The sequence below is a fragment of the Fopius arisanus genome, unplaced genomic scaffold (genome assembly GCF_000806365.1).
Source record: "Fopius arisanus strain USDA-PBARC FA_bdor unplaced genomic scaffold, ASM80636v1 scaffold00083, whole genome shotgun sequence".
NCBI classification, from domain to species: Eukaryota; Metazoa; Arthropoda; class Insecta; order Hymenoptera; family Braconidae; genus Fopius; species Fopius arisanus.
Genome location: NW_011887822.1, coordinates 181,678 through 204,793, shown reverse-complemented (window position 1 = coordinate 204,793; position 23,116 = coordinate 181,678). Strand labels below are relative to the sequence as shown.

The 23,116-nt window shown below is 39.8% G+C and overlaps 7 protein-coding genes across 11 annotated transcripts in view; 4 read left to right on the top strand and 3 right to left on the bottom strand.

Annotated features, from left to right (window-relative positions):
- LOC105270293 (uncharacterized) overlaps positions 1 to 1,717 on the top strand; it is a 6,418-nt gene extending 4,701 nt beyond the window's left edge. Inside the window, exon 3 of the mRNA XM_011311134.1 lies at positions 68 to 1,717. Coding sequence (XP_011309436.1) covers positions 68 to 1,182 — 1,115 coding nt within the window. The 3' untranslated portion in view covers positions 1,183 to 1,717. The remainder of the gene's footprint in view (positions 1 to 67) is intronic.
- Positions 1,718 to 1,749: 32 nt separating this feature from the next.
- On the bottom strand, positions 1,750 to 7,510 carry Prp39 (pre-mRNA processing factor 39). Of its 2 annotated transcripts, XM_011311133.1 has the most exons (9): positions 7,228 to 7,510; positions 7,014 to 7,131; positions 6,805 to 6,929; positions 5,858 to 6,589; positions 5,194 to 5,616; positions 5,003 to 5,128; positions 3,811 to 3,959; positions 2,489 to 3,733; positions 1,750 to 2,404 (listed from the first exon to the last, which is right to left on the bottom strand). In XM_011311133.1, the coding sequence occupies exons 4-9, from the start codon at positions 6,527 to 6,529 to the stop codon at positions 2,107 to 2,109; spliced, it is 2,913 nt and encodes a 970-aa protein (XP_011309435.1). In that variant the 5' UTR covers positions 6,530 to 6,589; positions 6,805 to 6,929; positions 7,014 to 7,131; positions 7,228 to 7,510; the 3' UTR covers positions 1,750 to 2,106. The 2 variants fall into 2 exon arrangements, with proteins under 2 accessions (XP_011309435.1, XP_011309434.1); XM_011311132.1 differs by lacking the exon at positions 7,014 to 7,131.
- A 299-nt stretch (positions 7,511 to 7,809) lies between these two features.
- Positions 7,810 to 12,251, top strand: spas (spastin). Of its 3 annotated transcripts, none has more exons than XM_011311126.1 (5): positions 7,810 to 7,965; positions 9,010 to 9,241; positions 9,378 to 9,548; positions 9,666 to 9,914; positions 10,385 to 12,251. In XM_011311126.1, exons 2-5 carry the CDS (start codon positions 9,115 to 9,117, stop codon positions 11,536 to 11,538), a joined length of 1,701 nt encoding a protein of 566 aa, XP_011309428.1. In that variant the 5' UTR covers positions 7,810 to 7,965; positions 9,010 to 9,114; the 3' UTR covers positions 11,539 to 12,251. The 3 variants fall into 3 exon arrangements, with proteins under 3 accessions (XP_011309428.1, XP_011309427.1, XP_011309426.1); XM_011311125.1 differs by having other exon boundaries at positions 8,705 to 9,241; XM_011311124.1 differs by lacking the exon at positions 7,810 to 7,965 and having other exon boundaries at positions 7,991 to 9,241.
- A 1,231-nt stretch (positions 12,252 to 13,482) lies between these two features.
- Positions 13,483 to 16,786, bottom strand: Rox8 (TIA1 cytotoxic granule associated RNA binding protein Rox8). Of its 2 annotated transcripts, XM_011311128.1 has the most exons (4): positions 16,233 to 16,786; positions 15,513 to 16,142; positions 14,835 to 15,131; positions 13,483 to 14,486 (listed from the first exon to the last, which is right to left on the bottom strand). In XM_011311128.1, the coding sequence occupies exons 2-4, from the start codon at positions 16,098 to 16,100 to the stop codon at positions 14,196 to 14,198; spliced, it is 1,176 nt and encodes a 391-aa protein (XP_011309430.1). In that variant the 5' UTR covers positions 16,101 to 16,142; positions 16,233 to 16,786; the 3' UTR covers positions 13,483 to 14,195. The 2 variants fall into 2 exon arrangements, with proteins under 2 accessions (XP_011309430.1, XP_011309429.1); XM_011311127.1 differs by having other exon boundaries at positions 15,513 to 16,785.
- A 325-nt stretch (positions 16,787 to 17,111) lies between these two features.
- On the top strand, positions 17,112 to 18,990 carry LOC105270288 (protein salvador homolog 1). The gene is made up of 6 exons (XM_011311129.1): positions 17,112 to 17,533; positions 17,607 to 17,683; positions 17,757 to 17,884; positions 17,986 to 18,435; positions 18,513 to 18,818; positions 18,883 to 18,990. Exons 1-6 carry the CDS (start codon positions 17,443 to 17,445, stop codon positions 18,977 to 18,979), a joined length of 1,149 nt encoding a protein of 382 aa, XP_011309431.1. The 5' UTR covers positions 17,112 to 17,442; the 3' UTR covers positions 18,980 to 18,990.
- Positions 18,991 to 19,000: 10 nt separating this feature from the next.
- LOC105270289 (uncharacterized) lies at positions 19,001 to 19,896 on the bottom strand. The gene is made up of 2 exons (XM_011311130.1): positions 19,247 to 19,896; positions 19,001 to 19,155 (listed from the first exon to the last, which is right to left on the bottom strand). Exons 1-2 carry the CDS (start codon positions 19,514 to 19,516, stop codon positions 19,078 to 19,080), a joined length of 348 nt encoding a protein of 115 aa, XP_011309432.1. The 5' UTR covers positions 19,517 to 19,896; the 3' UTR covers positions 19,001 to 19,077.
- Positions 19,897 to 20,264: 368 nt separating this feature from the next.
- Positions 20,265 to 22,946, top strand: LOC105270290 (probable maleylacetoacetate isomerase 2). The gene is made up of 3 exons (XM_011311131.1): positions 20,265 to 20,465; positions 20,896 to 21,647; positions 22,521 to 22,946. Exons 1-2 carry the CDS (start codon positions 20,448 to 20,450, stop codon positions 21,529 to 21,531), a joined length of 654 nt encoding a protein of 217 aa, XP_011309433.1. The 5' UTR covers positions 20,265 to 20,447; the 3' UTR covers positions 21,532 to 21,647; positions 22,521 to 22,946.
- The last annotated feature ends 170 nt before the right edge of the window (positions 22,947 to 23,116 follow it).

Genomic DNA, 23,116 nt, shown 5'->3' with positions numbered 1-23,116 from the left:
GTGGCGGGATCGCTTTATAAGATCAAAGTGCAGATCGGTGAGAGCAATTGTCCAAAAGGGACTCCAGGGCTCGAGTCTTGTCTGTTGGTGGATGACAGTGTTCCTAAAGACTGCTTGATCAACGTGTGGTCTAAACCCTGGGAGAACTTTGAAGAAATCACAGTGACGTGCGAGCCTGCCCGCAGAAAAAGAGCCTTGAAGGGCGCCAACTACTCCCAGAAGATGCTGCGCATTTCGAAGCCGCTGGAGGATGAGAGAAAATTCACCAATTTCCAGAAAAAATACAATAAAATCTACTCCTCCGAAGAAGAACGTGCAGTGAGATTCAGGATATTCCAGGAGAACATGCAGATAGCTCAGAATCTTCAGGAGTACGAGCAGGGCACAGCTGTCTATGGGCCTACGATATTCGCTGATTTAACTCCTAACGAATTTAGGACAAAGCACCTGGGGTACCGTCCAGACTTGAAAAATGAAAATAACATTCCCCTGGCTAAAGCAACAATTCCAAACATCGAATTACCATTGGAATTCGACTGGCGACACTACAATGTCGTGACTGAAGTGAAGAATCAGGGCTCATGTGGCTCCTGCTGGGCATTCTCTGTTACTGGAAACGTCGAAGGACAGTACGCGATAAAACACAAAAAATTATTATCGCTGTCCGAGCAGGAGCTTGTGGACTGTGATAAATTGGACGAGGGATGCAACGGGGGACTTCAGGAGAATGCATATCGGGCTCTTGAGGAGTTGGGAGGACTGGAGCTGGAGAATGATTATCCTTACGACGGGGAGGACGAGAAATGCCACTTCTTGGAGAAAAAGGCTGCGGTGAAGGTCGTGTCAGCTGTCAATATCACCTCCAATGAGACAGAGATGGCACAATGGCTCGTCCAGAATGGACCAATGGCCATTGGAATTAATGCTAATGCTATGCAGTTCTACATGGGAGGGATATCCCATCCCTTCAGATTACTGTGCGATCCTGGTAGTCTAGATCATGGGGTTCTCATCGTGGGATACGGTATCCACGAGTATCCTCTGTTTAATAAAACCATACCTTACTGGATCGTGAAAAACAGCTGGGGAAAGAGGTGGGGCGAGCAGGGATATTACAGGATTTATAGAGGCGATGGATCCTGTGGAGTCAATGCTGATGTCTCCAGTGCTATTGTTGCATAGGGGCTGCGATTTTTCAATAATTTTTTATTTTTTTAATGGATATTTTAGGAGCCAAATGGTCGAGTTTAATGCGCATTGGAATTGCTTCTAAAATTTATAGTAGTTATCAATTTATCTCGGAAATGGTTAGTTTAAAGAGGAAACGCTGAGGAACTTTTGTGTCGGCGATTAAAGAGGCCATAAAAACGGTCTTTATGTGTTTACTCGGTAGAGCTAATCGTTTTCTAGATAATGTGGAATTTAATGGAATCGTAAAACATGAATTATCTGACTTTACCAATTGGCTACTGATTGACAATTTTTGAGATTTCTCAACATTTTATATCTTATTTACAATCTAAATACTTAGTTATAAAGATTTATTTATTTTCGTGCCAAAGAATGTCGTGGGGTTATCAGTATCTTTTTAATTTCGAATGTGATTTTTTGTGGACTTGAAATACGACCATTCTGGGCAGTTTTATTATTTACTAACTGAAGTAGGATATATTTTTGACTGTTGTACTCAATAAAGGAGACGATGATTATTAAAATAGCAGTTTTGTGTCTTAATTAAATGAGAGAATGTTTATGCAGTGAATCTCTAAAATATTTATTAGCAGATTCGTGGTACATTGTACAACTAGACAGAGAATCACTAATTTCAAAGTTAATGAATTGATATTCAAGTAAAATGGTGAATGGATGAAATAAATCGTAACTTATCACACGTTAAATGATAATCATACGGTTGGAATCGAGTGAAGAATATCTGAAAAGTAATTAAATGTTTTTTTTTTTTCGTTCTGCTCTCATCATTAAGCGTTCAATGTAAAAGCACGAGCCGCGTGTCAATGTCGATGAAATATTTCGACTGTAACTCGATTGAATCACTGACAGTGATTTGTAAAATGTTCATTCATGTGCAACGGTTTTAGACACAAATTAGTAATAATTATACGAGCTCCATTGATTGTAGGGTCCATATGCTTGTGGACCACTCTGGCTGTACTGCCAATTCTGGTAATTAGCGTAATTAGGATCTGATGGGGGTGGATACTGTTGGTAACTCTGTTGATATCCACTCTGACTGCCATACTGGCCACTTTGGAACTGCTGTTGTGATTGATAGGGACCACTAGCTGAACTGCTATACTGATAACTCGATTGGGAACTCGCTGTTGGTGGAGGTGGTACACTCGATGTATCCGAGGTCTTTCCCTTCTTCGGTGGTGATGAATCACTGAAACCCAAAATTGAGAAAACAAAACATTGACTTCCAAATTTTTACAAAAATTCCAATTGCTCCACTTGTCGAAATACTCACACTTTATTATCCTCATTCTTCGATTTCTTTCTCTCCTTCGCCTGCTTGATGCACTTCTGGAACTGTTCGTGTGCCTTGAGCACTTGTTTTATGTCCGCACTGAAATCCTCGAGGAACTCCACCTTCCTCTGAGCGAAGAGTACTCTCTGCTCTAGGTCAGCGTGCTCTCTCTCAATGAACAGGTCCATGTATCCCACGACCTCTTGTGTATCGACAGGATTTCTCTGTAACCCGAGATCGATCAGCTGTAGATACAGCCTGGGATTATCCTTGTCTTTTTCGGTGGCCTTGAGCAGGACTTTGACAGCTTTATCAATGTCATTTTTACACTTGCATAGGAATCTTGCGTATTTGACAGCAATATTATTGGCAATTGTTCGATTTTTACTGTTTGTTATGTAACTCTCGTAGAGGACGCAGGATTTGTCGAGATCCCCTCGTCGTCTCTCCAGGTTGATTCTTCTATATGCAACCTGGAGCAGATTTGGCATGACGGTGTCGATATTCTCGAGAATCTCAGCAGCTTTGTCAAAATTACCCTGGCCCTCCTCGAAGGTCGCCCACTGTAGATGAAGATTTGGTTTCTTAGGGTGATGGACTGTGCAGGCTCTCGAGTAGACGTCACGAATTTTCTCAGCATTATCTCCAGTCAGGGATTCCAAATACCTTACAAATCTCAACCAAAATTCATCGTAGAGAGCACAAGCTATCAGACAACGCTCAAAAAGAATAATTATTCTGTCCTGATCCTTCTGCTCGATCTCAAAGTCCAGATACTCTTTCCAATTCTTCAACTGGCATCTCTCCAATGGTTTAACGTGGAAATAAGGGCGTTTTATTCCCTCCTCGTAAGTTCTTCTAGCAGCAACAGCGTTTGCATTTGCCTTGTGCATCTTGCGCCTGCTGCTCATAATTTTCTCTCGTATTACTCGTGTCTCTTCGTCCGTTGGTGGAATCTCGTGGGCTGCTGGCTCCTCACCTGGTGGTACGTCATCTGTTGGGGGTGCTCCTGGGGTCTCGTCTGACTTGAGTAGGACTTTTACCTCTGCTCGCATCGTCAGGAAGTCGTCCACTGTTAGAATGCGCTGGGGGGGATTGGCAGAGACAAATTCTTGGAACGATTGAAAATTCTTCATATAGCCGAATGTTGGAGTTGACAGGAGGCGATCGTAAAGGGCTGTCACTCTGCTCAGACGTTTTCCCTCTTGTTCCCATTTGATGTAGCTCTCCCAGAGACCGTCAGATCTTCGGAATAATTTCATTTTCATATTTTAATCGGCAAATTCACGATGGGGAAAATTTTTTTAATCAACTCTCATCACCTGAATTCCAAACCACATGCCTGAATGGCCCTTTCATACTGCTCTCTCATCTTGGCCTCGTCCTTCTCATGTACACTCTTACAATGATTGATGTAATGGAGCCACAAGTCGACACTGAGCGAAATAGCATTCAATCCTTGATCGAAAACCTGTGATTTTAATAATGATTAATAACTAATCACTAACAAATGGAGCCTGAATTAAGCCAATCGCAATGACAATTGGCCACTGGTACCTAAATTAGCTCTCGTAAGCATATTGTGCCTCATCTCTTAAATGTATATTTCTTATATCATGTTGTTTCTTATTCTTAATTCTTAATACTCACATTAAAAAGTCACGCAACTGTAAATAAATTAATTGAAATAGTTAACACAGAGATTGCTGAGCAATAGTGCATTCACCTGTAGAGATTCAGGGAGTGATTCCTTATTCGAGGGTGCCTCTGTCTCTTCACACAGCCCATTATTGCCCTTGGAGACCGGTTCAACGGCAACGTATGCGTGTCCTAAGTACCTCGACTCAATATTTTTCTCTTTTTCCCAATATTTTCGTTTTTTTAAACTCAATATTATTTTTTTTTTTACAACGCCACGTGATAAACCGTTTCACACAGGATTCATATCGTAAGAAAATACTTAATATCTTTCTTAATAAAAAACATTATATTACAATACTTTGCGCAGCTGGCTACGTGTACAAAATGCTTACAGTAATTAAATAACAAACACCACACAATAATTAAGATCGCCACGAATAATAAATTCGATTGGTGTAAATATCATATTTTTTTTTGTCAAACAAAACAAAGCTCTTACGTATTTCAATTATAAAATATATACGATTATAACGATATGGTAATTTCATTCAATACTTTGATGGTAATTTTCTAATACGAGAGATCAATAAGTCCCATATAAAATGGGATTTAGTATTTTATCTAATTGATAAAACGAAGAGAGTTGTATGGGTGCCACAAGACGTGCTAGGCTGTTGGAAGGGAATACCATATTTACGTGCGTGCACACTGCCCACGCGTCTTCCTAACTCGAGCTATTTTTCAGTAGATTTGCGTTAATTAATTTTATAATTATTATAGATTTGTTGAAAAAAAAAATTCTTTGAGGTTACCATATAATCATATATATAGATTTATTTTTAAGGTATTATGGGGCATTATTGATTCACTCACCTTTTGTACGTTGTCCGGATTTCCCTTCTTCTTCTCATAATCGGCGTATTTTCGCCAGTAGCCGTAGCAATAGGGATAACGTTCAAGGAATTTTTCGTACGCTTCACGTGCGGCTTCCGCATCATTCTGCGATATTCATCGATGATTATCATTAATATTTGGTATTAGTATTAATTTTAATGAGTACTCACCTCTTGATCAACATACTGCAGTAGATATGTCCATCCAGTAAAATCGGAGGGATCCTCATTAACGGCTTTCCAATATTTATCGAGCTCTGGTAGAGTCTTTTTTTTAGGAGAGGCTGGTTTGACCTCTGGTTTATCATCAGCCTCTGCCTCCACTTCCAGAGCCACTTTCTTGGCGGGTGTCTCTTCATTTGTTTCTGAGGTTGGTGAATTGGGATCGTACTCTCCCTCTGCATTCAATTTACGTTTAGCTCCAGTGTCTGCTTTGACTTTTCTCTCCGCTGATTTGGCAGCTGTTTTAGCGGCCTTTCGTTTTTTCTCGCTATCTGGGGGCAATTCGTCTTCAGAGACCGATTCAGTCTCACCGAGATCAGCTGGAGCTGCTGCTGGCAGCTCCTCGTCCGACACTGCCTCGGTTTCTGGCTCCTGTTGCATCGAAATCATTTTCACCATTGATTCATTAGCTAGTGGATTTTAATATTGAGGATAAGGAAATGGGGAACTTGCTTCTAGGAGTTTAGGTAATTCGAGGACAAAGTCATTGGGGATAAATTCATCATCGGAGATATCTTCCACATCGTATATATACTACATTCGAAAAAAGGAAAGGATTTTATTTAGAGGAGTATGATCTTCCATTGATGAACTGATAATTGTTATTACGTACCTTGGCTGGAGTCTCTGTGGGGAACTCATCCTCAGAGACAGCTTCAGTATCAGGTTCACTCTTCTTTATTTCCCCCTCGCCCTCTCCAGTATTTTCGTCAGACTTCGTTTCCCCCTCGACAGTAGATACTTCCTCAGCGACAATTTTCTCGAACGAATCGTCCACAATATCATCAACCGCATCAGCAATTTGCTGTGCAGATGCCTCGACCTCCATAGACTCGCTAATTTCCTTGGCCTCGCCCCCAGTTTCTTCATTCAACAGGGGAATTTCTGCTGAGGCTATCGTCTCCATGACGTCCCCAAAGTCCATAATCTGATTTGAATCGGTATTACCACCGTTTATTGCCTCCTCCACGGTGTCAGGATCAGTCTGCAGTATTTGTTGTATACTGTCCTCCTCCAGGGTGATGACTCTGTCCTCAGGACCTTCTACCACCTGGGATATCTCTTTTATCTTCAGGGTAGATAGAATTGGTGTTGTAGGGGTGGCTGTGGTTACCACTGGTGGAGGTGGAGCTTCTAGTTCAGGTACTCCCTGAATATCTTGTTCCATCTGAACATTTTGTACGTTATCCAAATTTTCTGCTGTCTGAGACTCCTCTTGTTCTACCTGAAGGGCTGGCACCTCCTCCTCAAAATTCTCCACCATTTGCCCAGTCAATTGTTGCATACCATTCTCACCAGTTTCACTGCTCTCGTCAGTTTCTTCTACAATCGTTGGGTTATTCTCCTGTCCAACAAGACAACTCTCAATTCATTTGAACAATTACCTGATTTGGATGAAAATTTCAATGAAAATTTCAATGAAAATTTCAATGAAAATTTCTCCCAAAATTAAATTCAATATTAATCACGTGGAAGTAAATCTGTCAGCAGTCCACGAGAGAAATTCAATGTCTTCGAAGTACAAAGTCTAAACTTTCAAACAAAAAAAAAGAAACTCACGTCAGTATTGTCAATTTCCTGAGCCCCCCGTCTGGTACCTCTTCCTCGAGCTGTTTTCTTGGCGGGTGTTTTTTTCGGCGTTGCCACTGGTGCTTTAAGTGCACGTCCTGATCTCGTTCTCCTCACTTAAAAACAACCGCACAATTATATCCCATGAAAAATGGCAAAAAAACCAATTACAACATCATTTTTAACACCAATAAAATGACCTATAGCGACGATATTAATGGCGGTTATTTATCGTGACCTCGTGATAATGCCTGTTACACGCAATGCCGGGTAACTAATATCCAAACTAGGAGAAAACGCATTCCCATGCTAAAAAAACTGTTGAATAATTAAATAAATTTCAATAACGCAATATAAATAATCATCGATGATGATTAGTGGATTGTTTGATATCCTTGGAAACGGTGTAAATACCTGGCTCGTTATCCTCGATTTGATTCTCATCGCCACTCAAAGAAGACATAATCGTTCTTTGCTATTATCCCCCACTCTCAGGGCTTGCGATAAGACGAGTACTCAATAATTTTCAGCAAAACCTTACGCTCAACTCGAGGAAATGTGATAGTATATCACTCGGTGTATAATTTATCCGATGGTAACGTGAAAATAAATGCCTGGTGACGCGGTTATGATTGTAGTTTTTTTTTTCTCTCTCTCTTCACAAATTTTTTTTCGGACGGCTTATAATCCCGCAAGACTGCGCTGCACTGCGTCATGAAGTTATTTTATATCGATTCATATCGAAGCCATGGGTGAAGTTAGGAAGGGGCGGTAAATTTGGCGGTAAATTTAAAAAAAAAATTTGAGTGTCAGGTTTTGCAGTAAATTAATAAATTCGTTGGAATTAGGGATTGAAATTTGATTTTATCGTTGGGTGGGGCAATAGTGATAAATTTCTCGACATTTTTCAAATAAAATCATTCGAAAAAATTGATACTACAGAGGGTAACAAGAGTCCCTGCCTTCCCAACCCTTCAGTCAGTCCAAAATATCAGAATGATCAGAATGTTATTATAAATATAACCTCAAATTCCGTGAGTTCTTCATTAATTGATTGCCTGTTTTAAAGTCTAATTAGTCCCAGGAAAGTTAAGAAAAATCAATCGAAACTCGTATTCTAGGGGCCGTCGACCCCCAGAGCTTCCGCCCAAGGTAAAAACCTCTCTTCTCCACGCGATTTATAAACACAATAGAAAAAAGGATGTAGGAAAAATTGAAGTTGAAATTCCTGGGTGTCGTGTTCCCTTTGAAGTTCCCCCAGACGTGCAAAACCTCGTTGACATTATCCTCGACATTCTCCAGGGTTTTGGGTGGGAGTTTGTAATCCCTTCGGAGTCTAGTGCGCAGAGTTGTCAAAGTAATCACTTGAGGATCTCTCGAGTTTTTGCAATTGCGCACTGGTATTTAACCATCGCAATGCCTGTGGTATTTTCATGGGGTTACAAACACAATCGATATCCCTGCGTGTTGGTATTTTCCAAGGGGAAAACACGGCAGTACGACAGTGAAACCCAAACAGTGAAGACCTGATTATTTTACGTCAATCAAATTATTCCTAATTTCGTGTGTGCTAATAGACTCGTCCTGAGTCATTTATAATTCCTCGGAATTATTTCTGTCGTCCTGGATCTTTTAGAGATCGAGAAGATGTTGATTAGGTCGAGATTATTTTTTTTTACAGGATTTTTACCCTGAGAGACAATTTTTTATGGTAATGAGAGTCTGATTTCCAAATTGAAGTGATTTTCTGGGGTAATTTGGGGGATATAAATTGTTGGACTCGTCCAGGTCCTTCGATTGTCCTCCCATCGGGTCCTCGGGCCATGTGGAGGGTCATAAAAATAAGTTCAAGTGTTGAAATAATTTTGGTGGGTTTTTCTCGGGCTGATAGGGGGTTTGGTGGATTGGGAGATGTCTTACAATGATGGCGGTCGTTCTGTACGTAAATCAGGGCAGAAAACGCCGAAAAATTTGCGTGTGACGTCTAGTGAAAACGGAGGAAGGGCTGTAACAACGATAAATACGTACAGTGGACAGAGAAACATTGTGGATGGGCCAGATCCATCTGTGCACAAGAGAAATCTCTACGTTGTTTCGTTTCCCCTTATTCTACTCTTCAATGTCCTGAGAACACTTCTCTACCAGTTGTTTATTGTTTTCAAATATATTTATGCATCGACGAATCGTCTGATTCAGAGGAGGCACGCAGCTGCTGCTGCCAGGGGTCAGTGTCATCTGGAAATTGTTGTGGGAAGCGAGAGGGAATTGAAAGAGGATATATTGGTTGTTGGCAAGGAGGAGATGGCCCATTTGCCAAGGAGGACTGGTCCTGGACCTGCTGATCCTCTTTTGGCCAAGCAGAAGCATCATCACAGGAGGGCTTTTGAATTTATCAGCAAAGCTCTGAAGATTGATGAGGAGAATGAAGGTTTGGCATTGATTTCCAAACAAGCAATGAAATTTTTGTATTGAACTTTTTTATTGAGCTCATTCAGAGCTGTAAAAAGGATCTTTACAGAAATTTCACTCTCTCATTCTGATTATCTCCTTTTTCTACGAATTAGGACACAAAGAGATGGCCATAGAACTTTACAAAAAAGGTATTGGCGAGCTGGAGAAGGGAGTTGCTGTGGAGTGTTATGGAGGTCGTGGAGAAGTGTACGAACGTGCTCAGAGGCTCAATGAAAAAATGAGAGCGAATCTCGTTATGGCCAAAGACAGACTCGACTTTTTGGGTACTATTTTTCCCTCGTTATCCATTAATTGTCGTACTCGTCGTATTTATTTTCCTTTTTTTTTTTTTAAATAAGCATGGCAATTATCGTTATTTTTTTTCAATTATTTTTCCTTAGCAAGTGTTTGTGCACTGAAAAAACTGGAAGTTAGAGGGGAAACACAGGCTGAAGGGACTCCTCATGAAACTTCTAATTATCATGGAATTAATCACACGAGACTGAGAAAAAATATTAAAAATCAATCACGTTTTGATCCACTGACTGACGTTAACAGTAGGGAAAATAAAATACATACGACACAAAGTACACAGACACATGTGAGACCTATGGAGAGGCCAGGGAAATATACCTCGCGATCCTCTGAAGGTACAGTACTTCTCGTCAAGATAAATTCAAGATAAGACTCTACAAAAATTGCACAGAACCAATTCATTTAGTCCAAGACACTCTTCAACAGTGAGGGAACACTTGCTATTCTTCATTCTATAGTAGGAATATAAACAAAATTTAATCTACCATCAAGTGAATAAAAAAATCTGTAAATATATACATATATATGTATAATTAGAATGACGGAATCATTAAAGAGCTAGTCCAATATTTGATACACTTAAAAATTTTAATTATTCATCTATATACATATATATCTATATAATTTGTTTCATATTAATATTTGAGTTTGTTTATTTTTTCCAATTTTTACACATTTGCTATTCAAATTACTGCGATTTTTTAAATTAATACAATTTCAATAATTCTAATCACTCATCTCTAATTTAAACGTTGGAAATACCTCCCCGCGATTGAGGCTCTAACTTGAAACTATTTTCTCACAGCCTCAGGGCGAAAATTGATCCCTGGGAAACGGCACGCAGGTGCGACAATAACGAAGAGTCAGACACTTCCCAGAAGCATGGGTCGTTCTCCAGCTCTTCCCTGCCACAGAACAGCGCCATTGAAACCATCCTCGACGCCTCCATCAATCCGTCGCCAGCTGTCAATTCCTGGCTCGTCCTCACCGATCCGCAGACCAGGAACTCCAGGTGCCACGTCCTCTGCCAGAGGAACACCTAGAAAAGTGCCTCTACTGAAAGGAGTGGATCCAAAACTGGCACAGGTTATTCTCGATGAAATCCTGGAGGGTAGTGCAGCAGTCCAGTGGGAGGACATAGCTGGTCAGGAAGTGGCTAAACAGGCACTCCAGGAAATGGTGATTCTTCCCTCGTTGAGACCAGAATTATTCACAGGCCTACGAACACCAGCTCGAGGATTATTGCTGTTTGGTCCCCCAGGAAATGGAAAGACTCTTCTAGCCAGGGCTGTTGCCACTCAGTGCAACGCCACCTTCTTCAGCATATCAGCAGCGAGTTTAACCTCCAAGTACGTGGGTGAGGGTGAAAAACTCGTGAGGGCACTTTTTGCTATTGCCAGAGAGCTCCAGCCCTCTGTTATTTTTATCGACGAAGTGGATTCTCTGTTGAGCGAGAGGAGGGATAACGAGCACGAGGCATCCAGGAGACTGAAGACTGAGTTCCTGGTGGAGTTTGATGGACTGCCATGTAGTCCTGACGAGAGGATCCTCGTCATGGCTGCCACCAACAGACCTCAAGAGCTCGACGAAGCCGCCCTCAGGAGATTCAGCAAAAGGGTTTACGTCACTCTGCCTGATTTAGAGACCAGAGTTGTGCTCATAAAACGACTCCTGGGAAAACACAGCGATCCACTGAGTGACGAGGAACTCCAGGAAGTCGCTGGTCTCACTGAAGGCTATTCTGGCAGTGATCTCACTGGGTTGGCTAAGGATGCTGCCCTTGGACCCATCAGGGAACTCAATCCAGAACAGGTCAAGGCACTTGATCTTAATCTTGTGAGGAATATCACTATGAAGGATTTTTTAGACTCTTTAAAGAGAATCAGGAGGTCAGTCTCTCCTATGAGTCTTGCTGGGTACGAAAAATGGAGCCTCGAGTATGGAGACGTCAGTCTCTGATTCATGAAGGGCCCTTTCAAGGGCCCATGGGTAGCCTCTGTTGAGGTTTAGATGGGGTCAATCAGATAAAATGAGAGATCAGAAAAATTCAATTTGGAAAACAGAATTTTCGATTTTTGAAAATCCTTGGTCGATTTTAAATGCATGTCCAGGGAAATTGGGGGGTGTTAATATTTTTTGGCTTTTCCGACAACGAAAGAATGGCTGACGGGTAGGAAATTATTTATTCGAATTTTCGATGTTAATTCTGTGGTTTTTTTTCGCATTGTTTTCCTCTCGGGGAGATTCAGTAGGGAAGTTGAATTAAAAATTGTTTATTAATTATTGATTATCTCGATAACTATCCATTTAAAGAGGAAACATTAAAAGGCTTTTTTACAGCTGAATAAATTTCTAATGAAAAATGTTTTTTGATATTTCACTCTGAGGTTAATTGTTTTTGAGATAAATCGATATTCAGCAAGATTTATTTTACTTTACCACTTTGCTACTAAATTCAGGAGCGATATTTTTCGTGGGATTATCCGATTGAGATTAATTGTGTTTACCTAGTGAATTCGTTGTTCCAATCGTTTCGGTATGCGCGGTATGTGAGGGATTTCCATTTCTCAATAAACGAGGGAATTTATCATTTGTAATTGGGTGGATTAAGGAGGTAATCTCCTTAGTCAACTTTGTTACAGACAATCTTTGAATATAATATTGTAATTGTACGTCAGCATTCAAATTCAATTACTCAAGTGACACTTGACAGATTGTGAATGTGATATTTTAAACGAAGATAATGTTAATCAATTGATTATTCCAATTAGTAGTCGCTATTATTGCTATGCAACATGAAAATGAGTACAAAATGCAAGGCTGTAACATAAAGAGTTAAATTTTTTTGGTTTTGAATATTTTTTTTTTTTTGTTGATTCGATGCTTCGTATTTTGATTGTTGAGGCCATTGGGTCAAGACTTCCTGAGATATTTCAAGATGATTATCATGTACATAAGAATCCTTCCACTTTATTTCGCCAGGTGAATCGCCTTGAGATAGATAACAAACTATCCATTGAATAAAAACGCTCAATTTGTATTTTTGAGGGCTACGATTGACAGCTGACGATTGAAATTCACGTGAAAATTCAATCGACAAATTCTGTTATTTTTGACGGTATCTGTCGATGCAATTTTCATTATTAAAACCATGTCCATGAATAACTTGAATTAATTGAAATAATTGAATCGATGAGAAGAGGAGGGAAATGATCAGTGAGGGATAAATCGCCTTTTCGACGGATTATCGATACAAAAATTCAGCCTTGATCTTGTTATTTTGCTACTTTTATAACAGCAAATAAATAAGTAAAATAAGGGACATTGATTGGTAGAGGCGTCGTTTTAATAGTTCGACTACCGAATTTATTATTCGACTAATGGAATTCACTTGAGCACTAGTCAGCAGTTAATTAATAGACAGATTGACGTAGTCTAGTTGCTGGTGCTCCACGATGATTAATTAATAATGAATAATTCATGTAAATTGTCAGGTTTAGAGAGTCACTGGGTAGAAAATTTTCTTTGTGAAGTGATTAATAAATAATTGTGTGATTGATTATCAATGTTCATGCTTTTTACGAATAAAACGATGAGGACAGAAGGAGATATTTTTGCCCTCATCGAGTACAAAATCAGGGGAATTTGAATAATAAAAAAAAAATACCACGTGTATTTTAAATATTTATTCCTTTTTTCTCCTTCAATGGACAAGTTCATTTTTTTGCCATTTTTCATTGTTTTTTTTTATTATAAGATAACATTAACCTAAGCATTGTCGCGGGTCTCACGCCCTGCCGTACCTAAATTATCATTTTCCTCTTCTTCGTGTTTCATTTATTTTTTCTCGCTTTATATAACATTCCCTCGTGTCGATTGCTCCGCTGATCAGTTTTTGTCAGATTTTACGCAATTATCTCTTTTTCGTTTCCTTTTTCCTCGTCATATGCGTTCATTCGATCCACTCACCCTTGCATTCTTCATTCTTCCATTCACCTCCTGCATTTTTTTAAATTTTCATTTCTTTTTTTTTTATCATTGGGGAGTTCTTCTCACGTCGTCGGTGGCTAATACCAATTGATTTCGAAACAATTTTATGTACAAACGCCTGATTAACAAATCATCATTTATTGTGAAATTGTGGAAAATTCATTCGAACCCTAGAAATTGTACAATTATGTGGAAGACGCTAATTAGAAACAGTAACAATGGCTTTTCACTAATTCAAAAACTACTCGTGTATAAAACAGGATCAACCCGGTGAAATTTACAAAATTTCATGTTCAGCATGAAAAAAAAAATATCTCCACCGACGAACCCTGAACATGTCAAAGTACTGACGGAAAATAGAAGAAAAAAAAAGGAGAAGAAAAAAATAAATTGGTAAAACGAAGGGTTCAGGATTTGTCTCTGATTGCTGAAGAAGAAGTCAAGTGCGTGTTCTTCGTGAATTTGATCGAGAAAAATGAATGATCAATCATGTCAAGCTCTGAAGAAGTCCCCATGGTCGAAAAGGTTTATTTATTTTTTTTTTGTTTTTTTTTTTTTTTTTTCTTTTTTTTTTTGTTTGTTTATCCCCCATTATCTTTACTTTATTGAAATTGGTCTCACGTATTTCATTGCGTGGGATATTGTGGCATGGTGTAGGCCACCATTGTTGGTTGTTGACCAGGTTGAATGGGAGCTGATCCTGCCTGTGGTGAGGCTGTTGCTTGACCTGGCTGCCAAGTACCACCAGCTGGTGTTTGCATCCTCATTCCTGCATTCATGTACGGCGCCTGTTGGCCATAGTACTGGCCATAGTACTGAGGCTGGAGGAATTGTCCTTGCATGTGGGGATATCCCGGTGGATACCAGTACATCTGCTGTCCATATCCATACGAGTACTGTCCCGCGCCACATGTCACCTGTCATCAATTCAAATTAGTATACGTCAAAATTGTTTCAATTACCCCGATAAATTGACGATCCACTCTCCATCAAAAGTTTCATAACGTCAGTTGAATTATTTGAATTTTCGACACACGAATTAACTATACCGTTAACTCAGACGTTTGGAAACAACTGCAGTTGCGAGTTTAATTGAGTTTTTGGGGGGCGAGGGTTGTTTGATAAAAGGGGGAGGAGGAAGAGAAAGGGGGGAGATTAAAATGAATTGTGCGATGAATTTCGCATGGGCACAAGTAAAACAACTTGAATTAATAGAATGTCAGAGTTGAAGGGTCGATCAATCATTGATTTGAAAATATTTTTACCTGCTGAGTTTGTTGATTGGCATTGGGTCCAACGCTGTTAGGATCTCCATTCTCCTTTCCCCAAAAACACTTGACAATACTACCATTTATTTCTGTGTTGTGGGTAACCTCGATGGCGCGTGTCGCTGCCTCTTTAGTCGTGAATTTAATAAAAGCGTAACCCTTATCCTTGAATACTCTAACATCCTGGATTACACCGAATTGTGAGAATGTATTGTTTATTAATTCATCCGTTATGCCATTTGTAAAGCCACCGCAGTAGACTGTGCAATTGGTTGGACTACTCTGGGCGTACACCTGTTGAGAATTATTAAAACTTCAATTAACAAAATATTTAATCAATAAACTAACGCCAAATAATCTGTACCGAAAGGAGATAGCGAAATGTTGATTGGACCTTTTTTTTTGAGAATTTCAAGAGCTCCAAAAAACATTCCACACAAAATTCTCCATTTCCTCTAGATTCAAAGGTACTCCTAAAAAACCCTAGACTCAATACAGTAACACAATTAAACTTGGATGGGTTTTCGAGGAATATCTCGGAATCCAATCCAAATACAGAAATTAGAGTAATAACCATTTTTGTAGCTCTCAAAAATCTGGATAAAAAAAGATTGAGTGAAAAATTTCACTGTACCCCATATAAAGGCATGAATAATGAAATAAGGTATAAATTACCTCCTCGTAGTTTTGCTTGGTGTTATTAGCATGCCTAGGTCTCTCACTCCTCGGTGGTGGTGGTTTTCTCGTCGACCAATTTGTCCTGATGCTGCGTGATCCCAACCACTGTCCATTCATAGCAGATATAGCTGCCTCAGCCTCGGATTTTTTAACAAACGACACAAACGCGTATCCCTTACTCTTAAGTGTCTGTGCATCACGTACAATACGACAATTACTTATCTCGCCAAATGGTGCAAATGCCTCCTTGAGTGTCTGTGTCTCAATCTCAGGTGACAAATCACCGACAAATATGTGATGATGATTGCTTGTGTCAAGTTTTGGCTGATTACCGGGACTAGTTGCCCAGTTAACCTTCATCTCTTTCTCGAGGAACAGTCTCCTATTCATGGCGGCAAGTGCCGTTGCTGCACACTGATGATTAGTAAATTCAACGAAGGCATATGGATCATTACCAGGCTCACGTATTATTTTACATCCTTTTATAGCACCTATTTGACAGAATAGAGTGCACAGTAATTCCTCGTGCACTGATATATCTAGATTACCCACGTATAGGGTACGGGGAGTACTCTCTTCGCTCATTTTCAACCACCTTTTATTCCACGATTACTCAATGGCTTAACACTGAAAAATAATAATTCTCGTTTTCACCGTTTGACCCGTTGCCTCACCTTCCTCTTCCCTATCGATATTATTTAATCACAAACTCCTCACCGTCAGTTAATCCCCTATTTTCCACTCTACACAACACAAAATGGAGTTTTAGATTTTAGCTTGAGCTTTTTTTTCCCCTCTCTCTCTCTCTCTGTCTTTTTCTCGCAATTTCCAGCGACCGTCGCGTGTCCCCTTGGATTTCCTTTTTCCTCCACACGCACTCTTTCTCTCCTTTTTCTCTCTGTCTATCACTCTCGTTTTTTTTTTTTAAAACTCTTTCTCTCTCTCTTTAGGGCTCACAAGTCCCCCCGCCCCGGTGTGAAAAACCCGATGGCTTTTGTGGCCTTTTTAACTTTGTCGATTCGGAAAATTTATTTATGGGTGAATATCCGTATTTTCACCAGCACCCGACATCAGAGATTGAATTTCACGTTAATTTGAGGACATTTGGGGTCAATCAACACCAATAGATCGGGATTATTCGTCGTTAATTTTTGAGGTACGAGTGGAATTATTCGGGAATTTAGTACACACACCCAATGGGGCTACGTCATTACTCAAGAGTTAGACGTAAAATGGCGGATTTCGGTGAGGGCATGGCGCGCTGCAACTGCCACTTTGCAGTTTTGGGTTTTTTTTTTTTTCTCCATGAAAAAATTATGGCATTTGGAAATTTGGGGGATTTTAGTTTTCGGTGGCTGTCGGGGGTTTTCGGGTGGTTTATTTGATGAGGTTTTTTGGCGGGCTGTCGCCGGTTTTTTAAAATTCCATTTATTTTAACACACGTGTCTTTTCGGAGTAGCGGTTTTTAAATTCAAGGGATGAAATTCCCCATTTTGGGGTGGGATGTGGGGATGTTGGGGTGGTTGTCGTGGGGGAGGGAGTGGGTGGGGTTTAGGGTTTTTCATGGGGTTTCATGGGGTTTTTTGGTGTTTTTGAGACGACTTTTGGAGTTTTGGATTTTTTGGGGGGATTTCTAGGGTTTTTGGGGGTGAATGGCGGTAGTGGAGGTACTGTTTCATCGTCTGAGGGTTTTAGTTACAATTTAGGGCGGTAGATGGATCGCGAGGTAAAATTTGGTGCATTTTGTGTGCATAATTCCGTAAACATTGGATAGAAATATTGTTGGAACAGTTGGGGTAATGAATTAATCAAAGATTCGTGATTTTTGAGAATATGGAAGACTGAGGACGCGTTTGAGAGTCTCGGGACACCAACGTCTGTTTAATTTTCATTCAATTACATTATTGTTTTGACGTTTCGGGGAAAAATGCTCTCACGTAAGAATAAGGATTTGCGGACAATTAAGGAAGGTGTAGTTGGGAAATATGTCAAGAAAGAAACACCACCGGAAATTCCAAGTTAGTGGTTAAGTCTCGTCTTATTATTTGAATTTTAAGTTGAATTTTTGATTCTGGGAATTGTTATTTTTAGTTATCAATGTCTGGACGACTGAGCCCAACAGACATAAGAGGAGGAGAAATAATCAGGCGACAATGCCCCCTCAAATGGTGACCTATTAATTTCTCCACAATTCCTATCCTCTCGAGTTTGAAATTAATTAAAAAAACAATTCGTCTCTAGCCATCACCCCAACAGCCGAGTATGGTGCAAAAATTTGGCAACACCAAAACAACAATGAGTGCAGTGGGTTTAGGAAGTCATGAGGGAAAATATACACCTAACAGTTCAGTCCCTGATTTAGCTCAGAGGTGAACGATCTATTTTTTCTGTCAATTAAAATTTCGATAGTGTATTCAAATAAAAATTAATTATTCTCCCTTTCTAATTCACTGGTTAAAATTAATTTCAGATTCGCGAGTTTATCGATGGCCCCAGGAGTCTCGGAATCCCTGGGTTCGCGTACAGTGACACCCCTGTACCTTCCAGGTCTGTCTCCAGCTGCCTCCCACACATACGTCAACCAGTACGCGGGTTCAGAGTATCACCTGGACCGTGTTCAGACCCCCCAGATGCCATACGTGCCTTTTGACACAGACAATGGTTACGAGGACTTCAATCAGCCATTCAGGCACCCCCAGTACAGCAGATCGCAGTCGGAGAGGGCGAGTTCTCGCAGTGAGCAACCCACAGAGCTGCCACTACCTCCAGGATGGTCTGTCGATTTCACCCTGAGGGGTAGAAAATACTACATCGATCATAACACCAAGACAACCCACTGGTCCCATCCTCTTGAGAAGGAGGGGCTTCCCACTGGATGGGAAAGGATCGAATCACCTGAGTATGGAGTTTATTACGTCAAGTATGTGATTTAATTGTCTCATAAGAGTAATTATGATTATTGTAGACAATTAATGAATTATTAATTGAATTTTTCAGTCACATAACGCGACAGGCTCAGTACGAACATCCCTGTTATCCCCTAGAAATGCAGGCAGTCCGAGTGGTATCACCTCCTCGACACACTCATTTCCACTCTCACAGTGTTCTCGTTCCCGCAAATCCTTATCTCAACGAGGAAATTCCCCACTGGCTCTACGTCTACTCCAGGGCATCAGTGGCACTCGACAGAAAACTCCGTTGGGAGCTGTTTCGTCTCCCTGAGCTCGACTGCTTCAATGCAATGCTCACTAGACTCTATAAACAAGAACTGCAGGAAGTGGTGATGCGATACGAGGAGTACAGGTAATCCTCGAATTTATTATCCTATTAATTAATTAGTTAATTGGTTTTTTATTGGTGATTTCAGGTCGGCCCTTTTATGCGAAATGGAGCAGAGATTGAAGGAGCTTAATCCAGAGAGTGGTACCTCTGGTGCTGTTGCTCTTCGTCGATCCTTACCGTGAATTAAGGAACAGAATGAGAGATATTTTTGTAAAGTATATTTACAATCGTTGAGACACTGAAGTATTACAAATAAAGGATTTTGTCAGTTTGAGAGTAATTATGTAGCACTAGCTCCGGTGGAGTCGTCGTCAAGGAGCTCGGAGGGGTGTGGTATCAGCTTTGGAGTTCCTTCGATCTAGAAAAAAAATGAGGAATTCACAGCGAATTTGTAAGTTGAAAAAGTAAGTACAATTTGTTATTTCATTACAATTTAATTTTTTACGTACTTCATATTTTTCGATGACTTTAAATCCATCGACTCTGTAAACAGTGATATCGTCTCCCTGCCACAACCTTGCATAATATCGCCCCTGTTGTTTTTTTTCTTTGGCAGTCATGGGATAGTAATTGTAAACAAGAAGTACCATAAATATTCCGAAGGCATTATAAACAGCAAAACCATATAGGGTACTCAATTTAAGTTTCATCTGAGCTGCGTATTTACTCTCCATGGGATTCGTCTTGATCCTGACGAAATTTCTCAGCCACCTTCTCATTTTGCTATTTTATAACGACAAACCTAACCAAAACAAATTCTTGTACTCCCACTTTTCTCGTTTCCTTTCACAATTCTCTGACGCATCCAATGAAAAACTCGATTTTCAAATGATTATAAAAAAAACATTCCCGCGATAATTTATTCACGAATCAACCCAAAAAAATTTCGATAATTATAAAATCACGGGAGAAACTTGTTTGACTCTCTCAAAGCCACTGACACTGTTGCCACATCTTCGAATCTAACCTGCAGTACAATTCCGGATTGAATCTCAAATATCTAAAAATAGGCAGAGTGAAATTTTCAATATTATCTCTCATTTTAACGGTATTCCCCAAGGCTTAAAAATGAGATAAAAATTTTTTAAATTCCATCTGTCACTCCTGTAATATCGAGGACTAACTAATTGATAGGATTAGTCTCATTGTCTGGAGCTCAGGAACGTCAAAAATTCTGGGGAATAAATTTTGTATTTTTATTTTTCCCAAATTCCTCCGATGGTTCCAGTGTTCCAGAGGTTCTGGAGAGTTCCATCGGGGAATTTTGAGAGTGAGTCCTGGGAAAAATTGGGACGACAGATGGAAGTTAAATTTTTTTTAGTGATTTAACGGGTGATTAATTGGGGGGGTAATTACCCGAGGGATTGTTACGGCATTGAATAGTCGGTAAGTAGTTGGGGATTGGCCGAAATGCTTCCAGCGATAAAACGCTATTGGGGTGGGGGTAGGGGACGTCTGGCAATCGAATAAAAGGTGGAAGGAGTGATTTCGCGCGTTGACCGGGTTGCAATAAAAAAAAAATCACATATATATATATATATATATATCGAAAAAAAATACGGATTTGCGGGATTTTGGCCAGTGGGAAATAGACGTTTCACTCGTGCACCAGAGGTTCATCCGTCCAATATTTTAAGATCGCGGTGCGACATGTCCGTGATGGGGAAGGTAAGTACAATCTCTAGGGGTTTCATTACACCTTTTTTTCGGGGGTTGTATGGCCGCCTGCCCGGCAACTCTATTACTCCACAATTTTTTTCATCCGGAAGTGCCAAACCATTTGTTTTGAATTTAATTCTAGATATTTGAGGGGAGAACTGGTTTTGTATTATTGTTATCGAGACCTTGATATTAGAATATGGAGTAAATACCGATAAATCTGGCAGTGTGGGATTTTCCATTGTAAATTGACATTATTTTCGTTCATTCTCTACGTACTATTGTTTTTACTCCAGAATTTGTTATAAAAAATCTGGAGAAGGAATAATTCGAATGAAATAATTGTGGTAAATAATTGTGGTGTTTATTAGTTTTGGGATTTGAGTGAGGAGATAAAGATGTGTAATTAATGCATTTTCTTTTTTTTTTTTATTCATAGCCGGTTTTATACTCATACTGGAGGAGCTCCTGTTCGTGGAGAGTGCGAATTGCTTTGAACCTGAAGGAGATACCCTACGACATAAAACCAGTGAGTCTGGTGAAATCAGGTGGTGAACAGCACTGCAACGAGTACCGTGAGGTGAATCCGATGGAGCAGGTGCCAGCATTGCACATCGACAATCACACGCTTATCGAATCCTTGAACATAATGCAATATCTCGAGGAGACGAGACCCCACCGGCCCCTCCTGCCCGCTGATCCAGTCAAGAGAGCACGAGTTCGAGAGATATGCGAAGTGATATCCAGTGGAATTCAACCTCTCCAGAATCTTGTTGTTCTCATCTACGTGGGTGAGGAGAGAAAGAAAGAGTGGGCACAGCACTGGATCACCAGAGGTTTCACTGCTGTTGAAAAATTACTCTCATCGAGTGCTGGAAAGTACTGCGTTGGAGATGACATCACCATCGCTGACTGCTGTCTCGTACCCCAGATATTCAACGCCAGGAGATTTCACGTCGATCTCAGACCATTTCCAACTATTCTCAGGGTCGATCGCCATCTCGAGAATCATCCAGCTTTCACCGCTGCTCATCCCAATAATCAGCCTGACTGCCCTCCAGAGGCTACCAAGTAGCAAGCAAGGCAGACCACTCTCTTCCTGTTCTAAAGGCTTTTGAATTGGAGGTGAGTGGTCGTCGTCCAGGGATCACCGAGAGGAATTTTATTTCATTCTTCAATATTTCGGAGACTGTAAGCATTTTATATTTTTTTTATTCGACAGATTAATAACTGGACAAACAAAATCTGTCGTTTAGGGGAAGGGGAGGCTAATTGGACCGTGTGGGTGAAATGAACCTCCTTTTCTCATTTTCCTCCCCTCCCTTAATTCAAATATAAAGTGTCTGTTTTTTTACTCGACTTTGGGAGAATAAAATATTGAGGTCCGTTATTAAACTGTCGATTTTATGAATTTAAAATTTTATGCGCATATTCTCGTGCAATTTTTGGATGAAAAAAAATACATCCCTCTCTCTCGTTATCTCTGGAGAACTAATCGAGCTCAGAGCAATTGAAATAATGACCCCGAAGTGATGATTTCAATTGTTTTAGCTGACATTCAAGTGATAGAAATGTTGGCCTATTTTTTAATTTACTCCATTCACGTCTTATCTTCTTTATTTCAATTCCAGAGAATAAATGAACAATATTTTTTAAATATTTACCGTGCCACCTATTTGAAATAGGGTATGTTGTCTGAAGTGCAGAGTTTAGTTTTTATATGATCTTATTTTTGAGATTTTATTTGTTTTAAATCATGAATCGATGCAGGCTGCTCAATCCATGTCCTGATACACTCGGGACATGGGAAAGTACAAAGATCTTCCTTTTTTTCATTCCAATTAAATATTTTGAATTTATTGATTTTCCACTTGTCTCAGAGTAACTGCCAGACTAGATAAGTCCCCATTAATTGCACAAACGAATTATTTCTCGTGATTGAACGAGTAAATCGTCGCAGATCGAGAGAGTTTCTTTGAATAATCAAAACGTACAAACATTACGTTGCTAACTGTAAATAACAAACAAAAATTACAAATAACAGCAGAACTGATCAAATTCTAGATGCAGTTGATCCCCAAAGGATTTCCAAGAGGAAAATAAACCAAATCGATAATAATTGAATATTGGATCAGTGATTAGCGTTCTCTTCGTAATTAAAGATATGCAGATACTTGGGAAATATTAATAAGAAAGGGATCCCTTGAGATTCATGAAAAATAACAGACCAGATGAATTATTTTCATTGTGCGTGCTCGGGCTAGAGTCTATTAGGAGCATTAAACTCGCAAATCGTAGGAATAATCCCCCCAGAGTGTGTACGACTATAAAAAACGATCTTAAGCCTGTAAAAATATATGAGTGACCAATACTCACGATATGAACTAAGAAAATGAATATTTTGTAAGTGAAAAATAATGTGTAACTCGATGCTTATAGAGGAGGAAACAATAAATTATGTGTCATAGAAAATAAAATTCCTTTATTCCACTAAGCGTGTTTTTTATTTATTAATACCAAACCTACCTTTAATAGTAATACCTAATCAAGCCTTAATGCGCAAAATCAAGCCTTAATGTCGTAAAATCAAGCCTTAATGCGTAAAAACAAGCCTTAATGCGCAAAAACAAGCCTTAATGTCGTAAAAACAAGCCTTAATA

Excerpts from the sequence above, each read along its gene's own strand:
- Prp39 (XM_011311132.1), bottom strand. The coding sequence starts at position 7,276 with ATGTCTTCTTTGAGTGGCGATGAGAATCAAATCGAGGATAACGAGCCA. Across the intron at positions 3,960-5,002 it reads ATCCGGACAACGTACAAAAG|GTTTTCGATCAAGGATTGAA; the intron begins GTGAGTGAATCA and ends TTAAAATCACAG. Across the intron at positions 2,405-2,488 it reads AAGAATGAGGATAATAAAGT|TGATTCATCACCACCGAAGA; the intron begins GTGAGTATTTCG and ends TTTGGGTTTCAG.
- spas (XM_011311125.1), top strand. The coding sequence starts at position 8,725 with ATGTCTTACAATGATGGCGGTCGTTCTGTACGTAAATCAGGGCAGAAA. Across the intron at positions 9,549-9,665 it reads AGACAGACTCGACTTTTTGG|CAAGTGTTTGTGCACTGAAA; the intron begins GTACTATTTTTC and ends ATTTTTCCTTAG. Across the intron at positions 9,915-10,384 it reads TACCTCGCGATCCTCTGAAG|CCTCAGGGCGAAAATTGATC; the intron begins GTACAGTACTTC and ends ATTTTCTCACAG.
- Rox8 (XM_011311128.1), bottom strand. The coding sequence starts at position 16,100 with ATGAGCGAAGAGAGTACTCCCCGTACCCTATACGTGGGTAATCTAGAT. Across the intron at positions 15,132-15,512 it reads CCAAGCAAAACTACGAGGAG|GTGTACGCCCAGAGTAGTCC; the intron begins GTAATTTATACC and ends AATTCTCAACAG. Across the intron at positions 14,487-14,834 it reads CCAATCAACAAACTCAGCAG|GTGACATGTGGCGCGGGACA; the intron begins GTAAAAATATTT and ends AATTGATGACAG.
- LOC105270288 (XM_011311129.1), top strand. The coding sequence starts at position 17,443 with ATGCTCTCACGTAAGAATAAGGATTTGCGGACAATTAAGGAAGGTGTA. Across the intron at positions 17,534-17,606 it reads AACACCACCGGAAATTCCAA|TTATCAATGTCTGGACGACT; the intron begins GTTAGTGGTTAA and ends TGTTATTTTTAG. Across the intron at positions 17,885-17,985 it reads GTCCCTGATTTAGCTCAGAG|ATTCGCGAGTTTATCGATGG; the intron begins GTGAACGATCTA and ends AATTAATTTCAG.
- LOC105270289 (XM_011311130.1), bottom strand. The coding sequence starts at position 19,516 with ATGAGAAGGTGGCTGAGAAATTTCGTCAGGATCAAGACGAATCCCATG. Across the intron at positions 19,156-19,246 it reads AAGTCATCGAAAAATATGAA|ATCGAAGGAACTCCAAAGCT; the intron begins GTACGTAAAAAA and ends TTTTTTTTCTAG.